This window comes from Ursus americanus, chromosome 20, assembly GCF_024610735.1.
Source record: "Ursus americanus isolate L20-20 chromosome 20, mUrsAme1.1.p, whole genome shotgun sequence".
Taxonomy (NCBI): domain Eukaryota; kingdom Metazoa; phylum Chordata; class Mammalia; order Carnivora; family Ursidae; genus Ursus; species Ursus americanus.
Genome location: NC_142146.1, coordinates 44,133,754 through 44,140,834, shown reverse-complemented (window position 1 = coordinate 44,140,834; position 7,081 = coordinate 44,133,754). Strand labels below are relative to the sequence as shown.

The following is a 7,081-nucleotide window of genomic DNA, read 5'->3' as shown; positions in this document are numbered from 1 at the left end:
AACTAGAGGGTATAAGCAGGAATAGTGGAGGTAAGGAGATATTGAATCTTGCCAGACAGAAGTAAAACTAAAGCTTCCTTGATTTTAGCCATTATCAGCCCCAGGATCTCTTTTTTTAATCTTTTTTTTTTTTGAGAGATTTTATTTATTTGAAAGAGAGAGTGAGAGAGCACGAATTGGGAAGGGAGGGGCAGAGAGAGAAGCAGGCTCCCTGCTGAGCGGGGACCCTCCCCCCAACATGGGGCTCCATCCCAGTACCCTGAGACCATCACCTGAGCCGAAGGCAGATGCTTTACCGACTGAGCCACCCAGGTGCCCCCAGCCCCAGGATCTTAATTGTTAAATGCAGATAAGACTCACCCAATCCAGAAATCTTTAAGACAACAAAAAAAGAAATTGTGGAAAATGATTAAAACTTGTGCTATGTGACTCTACTCCGGTTACTAAACAGTTAACTTGGCGCGCAGTAATTATTTATAACAAACTATAAATGTGTGCCCCAGGGTTCTGAGGTAACAACATTCTGACACACGCGGTTAAGTGGACGAGCTACTTGGTCCCATCCAGGTTCCTCTCTTCTTTTCTTGCAACGCTCTAAGCCTGCTGAGCCTCTCCTGGTGGGCCCCCTGCTCTTCTTGGCTCACCCCAGTTTATGCTGCTGTGACATTTCTTGAGCACAGATGTTCTCAATTGCAACATTATTCAAAGTTCACTTTTGAGGTCCACCCCTGGAGTCACAGTAAGGGGGTTTCCAGTAAATGACCCTGTCAATGGCTGGTTGTTTATTAGCCCACAATGGCCTCTTTTTATTTAGACAGTACTGAGGTTCAGAGCATTCTCCCTACTTCCCGCCATTCAGCAGCCATATGCCTTTTAATGGGAAGGGTAACTGTCACAAAATAGGACAGAAATATGGACTTCAAGACCCTTCCTGCATTGCAACATGAAATATTTACTCCCACTGCGCAGGGGTGTTACTATTTAACCATCTCATTTTACCCCCATGTAGGGGATGCTATCCATATACATTCTGAAGCCCTCAGTAACTACCTGAGCGGTTTTTGTTCGTTTGGGGGTGTTTTTTTGGTGGGATTGGGGTAGACTAGCTGAAAGAAGTGACAGGATTGTTGCTGTGATCTGACATTGTCCTCACATCCCTCAGGGCTGAGTTTGAGCATGGAGTAGAGAATGAGAAAGATGGAAATGCCGGGAAAGCTGCTGGCTCCGTGAGGGCACATTAGCTAAAGGGGGCTCTAGAAGGAGGTCTTGGGACATCCTGGGCGATGTGACTCAGTTTTCTGTATCAGGGCAATTAGTTAAGAATATTATGACTCGGTGAGAGAAGCATCTCTACAACGTGCCTTAACGTGGTGGGTCAATTCAATTACCATCTGGACAACAGTCCGCTTGGACTGAGATTTTACAGGTGAGGAAACAGAGGCCAGGGTTAAGCATCTTGCCTGATGTGACATAGTGCCGTCAGGTTTTCATCTTCATCCTGCTGTCTTCCCTGGCACTCATTATTGTGCTTCTCGGATTTGTTTTTCTTCCTAGCACTTGCTGCTAATAGGGGCTCTCTCACCTTCCATTTGTACATTGTCCGTCTCTCACAATTAGAATGCAGGCTGGTGCAGGTAGGGATTCACGTCTGCTGTAGCCCCGCACTTAGAACAGGACCTGCGCACAGCAGGCTTTTCGGTAGCACGTACTAAACCAATGAATTGTACAAACATCAGGGTCCTTTCTCCTATACCAGTCTATTTCTATAAACAACTTCGGGCAAATAATAATGCATTGAAGGATTCTAGGGGTAAAGGTCATATTAACACAAAATGTGCAGTGTTAACAACCAGGATTTTCTGTTAATAAACTTCTGTTTACTTCTGATAATAAACTTCTGTTTACTAAGACCAACCTTTGCCTTTGCAAACAGATGTACTTATGTCTGATTTCTTTGACAATAAAGCAGAGTTATCAACCCCTGTTACGCTCTGTTAGTTATTTGCATATAGCAATCAGAATAATACGGTAAGCTTTCTCTGCAGATGTGTGCAGAGCATGCAAAATAGATAAATCCTTCAAAATAAGATTCTTATTGTGGGGTACTTAAATTTGGCATGCTAAGTATCATGTTCTGTATCATCAAGTTGCAACTAAGTATTGTAAGCCGTTTCAAAAGTAAAGAGTGACATGTTTAAAGCCACTTTGCATAATTTCCTCCTGATTTATTAAGAGTTCACTGCGTGCAGGGCACTATACTGTGGCTTATTGTTCGAGGAACAAAGGGAGCATTTAGAGATGATTCTTGCCCTCCTGGAATTTACACAATAAACGGGAGAAAGCAGAGTTATGCACACTCTAGTGGCTCCAACAATCACTGTTGACTTTTTATTTGTAATCAGAGAAGCCTGGCAACAGGAAACTTTTCTTTCTGGGTTTACGAGAACTGAGCTGAGGTGGGAAACGTTATTTGCTTTGACGAAACAATTTACTTTTGTGCAACATTAAGTTGTGTCAGTCAAGCAAATAAAGGAAGAAAGTATAAAATTGCCTGCTTCTGATTTCACTTCATTGCTTCTAAGGCTCCAAGAGGAAAAAAAATGAAGATTTTGTGGCTGAGTATTTTTCTAGTTTTATATAGTAACTCAGCCTGGGGGAAAGAGAAGCATTATTACATCGGAATTATTGAAACGACTTGGGACTATGCCTCTGACAACGAGAAGAAACTTATCTCAGTCGACACGTAAGTTACTATTTTCATTGTTTACAGACCAAATTTATAAACTATCAGTTAAAAAATAAAGACAATAAGATAAAATATTTTATTAGTTTGTTGCATATAGAAACTGCAAAATGTGGACTGGAGATCCAGGAGAGTTTTCTAAATCTCCTCTAAATTTCTGGGCATTTTTTGGTAAGGGGGAAAGGCTGCCCTACTCCTTTCCCTTCGGTCCTGGGGGGGGTCTGTGGGCGCTCCCTATTATCTCCTCTGATTATTATTTTGTCTCTCATCAGGGTTCTATCTTCTTGTCTGTTTATGCAGAAGATCCTTAAGTTAAATAATGACAGTGTAAAATGTTATGCTTATCATGCCATTTATTGATTACTAGTAGGTAAGAATAAAATGTTTTTTAATCCTTTAAAACATCATTTATAGAAATCAAACACAATTTTAACAAATATGACTGCCCCCAGTACTTGTCGGATGACTCCACACAGTTAATTCAGTTTGTCTCTCTCAGTCTCAGCTTGCTAATCTGTAAAATGGAGATAAAGAATGCCTCACAGGGTTCTTTGAAGAATGGGTGCATGTAAAGCTCTTAGTACAGTGCTTGGTCCATCACACATGTACAAAAAATATGAAATATCTATTGTGATGGTCCCCCCAAAAACTCTGTGTAACTTAAATGTTTTCATGTTTTAGGTGAAAGCCCCCTTATTTCAAGCAATAGTCACCATACAGAAAAGGAAGAGTATAGTTCTCCTTGACATTTTTATAATGGAAGTTTATACGGAGGTCATCATTTTTAATAATGCTAATTAAATATTTATCACCACACCCAATACTCACTACTTTTAAAAATGTATTTTAATGGTGATAAAGCACAAATGAACACAATGACCATCAGCTGCTAAGATTACATCTTTAAAAATAGCCAAGCAGGTATGCCGATTTTTATAACCGTTGATTCTGTTGACAGGTATTTCTATTCTTGTTCATTTTATGTATGTTTGAAATTTTTCATAGTAAAAAATAAATGCATAGCTGATAATAATATCTAATTGTTAAGTTATTAATTTAGTAATATACAGTAAGAAAAGTTTCTGACCTAAAAGTAACTGATTGTAAACAAAACTAATACATCTTGCAATAACTTTTTTAAAACCCAGGAGCGCCTGGGTGGCGCAGTCGTTAAGCGTCTGCCTTCGGCTCAGGGTGTGATCCCGGCGTTATGGGATCCAGCCCCACATCAGGCTCCTCCGCTGGAAGCCTGCTTCTTCCTCTCCCACTCCCCCTGCTTGTGTTCCCTCTCTCGCTGGCTGTCTCTCTCTGTCAAATAAATAAATAAAATCTTTAAAAAAAATAATTTTTTTAAAACCTGGTTTTGAGGTAGTATTCTCTTCTTAGGAATATGACCTATTTTCATGACTTCACCAAACTATTTTGTGTGAATGCTATATTTTCTGATTAAATACAATGTAAATTATATATGGTTTCTATAGGGAAAAAACACATTTTTTTAAAAAAGTACTGCTGTACTCCATGCCCGCATCTGCCATTCTTCTGCTATTATTCATGATCCAAAACCAAATCAGCTTTACTGGACATAAACTAAGTGCAAGACATCGACCCAAGCATGCTTCAATAAAGAAGTCTGTAATTCCAGAAGTGAGAGAAGAGAGAGGGAGTTTATTAAGGATGTCCGGGGAGGGGGACTGGGGGACAGAGAATACCTTTAGTTTTAAATACTCTTGTGTCTTGTCTGTGCTTAGGGAGGTTGCACAACATTGGTTTGACAATCCGTGGCTTCAACAACAGCCTAGAGCCATGTGGCTCTAAATGACACTGCTCCCTCTGCCTGTGATCTTTCTTAAAATATATCTAAACTGTGACTATTGAATAGAGCTTTAGCGATTTCGCTCATACGATACTAAACTTTTTGTAAAGATGAGTTTAGGTAGCAGCTTGTTTCTCCCTTCTCTGACCCTGATTACCAGCATGTCCAGCAGTCTTAGTTTGTTCAGGCCACTACAGCAAAATATCACAGACTGGGTAGCTTATTAACAACAGAAATTTATTTTTCAGTTTTAGAGGCTGAGAAGTTCAAAGGCAAGGTGCCAGCATGGCCATATTCTAGTAAGAGCTCTCTTCCTGGTTCATAGCATTTTCACTGCATCCTCACATGGTGGAAGAAGCTACGAATCTCTCTGGAGCCTCTTTCATAAGGCACTAATCCCATTTATGAGGGTTTCATTCTCATGACCTAGGCACATCCCAAAGGCCCCATCTCCTTATCCAGCACACCGGAGGTGTCCCTAAACCTCCAGAACCCATACATACGATGAGCTATCACTCTCATGGTCTGTATTATATTCAATGGCACAGTTGACTTTAAAATACGGTGATGATCCAGCAGAGGAAACAGTCAACAAAACTAAAAGGCAACCTAAGGAATGGGAGAAGATATTTGTAAATGTCTTTTCTGATAAAGGGTTAGTATCCAAAATCTACAAAGAACTTATCAAACTCAACACCCAAAACACAAAAAATTCAGTCAAGAAATGGGCAGAAGACATAAACAGACATTTCTTCAAAGAAGACATACAAATGGCCAAAAGACACATGAAAAAATGCTCAACATCACTCATCATCAGGGAAACACAAATCAAAACCACAATGAGATACCACCTCACACCAGGCAGAATGGCTGAAATTAACAACTCAGGAAACAACAGATGTTGGCAAGGATGGGGAGAAAGGGGAACCCTATTACACCATTAGTGGGAATGCAAGCTGGTACAGCCATTTGGGAAAACAGTATGGAGGTTCCTCAAGTGACCCTACCCTATGACCCAGCAATTGCCCTCTAGGTATATATCCAAAGGATACAAACATAGTGATTCGAAGGGGGCACATGCACCCCAATGTTTACAGCAGCAATATCCACAATAGCCAAAATATGGAAAGAGCCCAGATGTCTTTTGACAGATGAATGAATATTACTTAGCCATCAAAAAAAATGAAATCTTGCCATTTGCAAGATGGAGCAAGAGGGTATTACACTAAGGGAAATAAGCCAGTCAGAGAAAGACAAACACCATATGATTTCATTCATATGTGGAATTTAAGAAACAAAACAGATGAACATAGGGGAAGGGAAGGAAAAATAAAATAAGATGAAAATAGATAGGGAGGCAAACCATAAGAGACTCTTAACTCGAGGAAGCAAACTGAGAGTTGCTGGAGGGGAGGTAAGTGGGGGTAAGGGGTAACTGGGCAATGGGCATTAAGAAGCACACTTGATGTAATGAACACTGGGTGATGTATGCAACTGATGAATCACTCAATTCTACCCCTGAAACTAATAATACAGTATATGTTAACAACATTGAATTTAAATAAAGAAATTAAATTAATTAATTAGTTAAAATAAAAATAAGATGGGGTGATGATCTGGGTGTGCCTCATCTAAACCAGAGAATTCCTAGTGGAAGAAGAGGAAGAAGAGATTTGAGGTGATTCAACAAACCGCTGCTGACCTGCATTTGGAAGAGACCGCTTGAGAAGGAATATGGGTGGTTGTGAGGAGCTGGGTAAGGTCCTCAGCTTACAGCCAGCCAGCAAGTGCGGATGTCGATCCTACAACCACAGTGAACTGAATTCTGCTGATAACCTGAACGAGTTTGGAAGTGGAATTCTCCAGCGCCTCCAGATAAGTGCTCAGCCCAGCCAGCACCTTGATTCAGCCCTGTGATAACCTGAGCAGCGAAGCCAGTCACGCCGTGCCAGACTTCCGACCCCCAGAGCTGTGAAATAATCAGTTGGTGTTGTTTGAAGCTGCTATGTGATCATTTGTTATTTGGCAATAGAAAACTAATGTTCTGTGTCTCCACTGATGAAGCCAAGAACCCAGAAACTTTTCCCATATATTACCTACATTTTAGTAGCCATGTCTAAACATACACCAAGACCACTCAAGTGCTTTCTGAATTTATGGAAGGATGTAGCATTATTATCATCACTAAGGCAGTGTAAAAAAATTTTTTTTAATTCCACTACCATTAAAAACTCACTTCTGAGTGTGACTCTACCAGAAATTATAAGGGTTGACTATAGGATTCTAGAAGTTGGGGGGATAAAAAAGAGGGATGTGATTACTGAGAGGGAGACAGTATCTATTATAATGAGTAGAAAAGAGCATGTTACAATTCTCAACAGGAAGAACTACAATTAATATGAATTATCTGGTTCAAAGATCAACTATAATGGATTCTTTTGACTGAATATCTGACTGGCAAACTTCCTGCAAGTTTCCAGTAACTGACCCTTGTCCCCAGGCTGTGCTCTTGAAATTAAATA

The 7,081-nt window shown here is 40.2% G+C and overlaps 1 protein-coding gene across 3 annotated transcripts in view; it reads left to right on the top strand.

Annotated features, from left to right (window-relative positions):
• Positions 1–2,262: 2,262 nt before the first annotated feature.
• CP (ceruloplasmin) overlaps positions 2,263–7,081 on the top strand; it is a 58,187-nt gene continuing 53,368 nt past the window's right edge. Inside the window, exons 1-2 of one of the 3 annotated variants that reach the window (XM_087870276.1) lie at positions 2,263–2,456; positions 2,583–2,743. In XM_087870276.1, coding sequence (XP_087726402.1) covers positions 2,601–2,743 — 143 coding nt within the window. In that variant the 5' untranslated portion in view covers positions 2,263–2,456; positions 2,583–2,600. Of the gene's footprint in view, positions 2,744–7,081 lie in introns of all 3 variants that reach the window. The other 2 variants (XM_045812931.2, XM_045812942.2) reach the window with 2 other exon arrangements.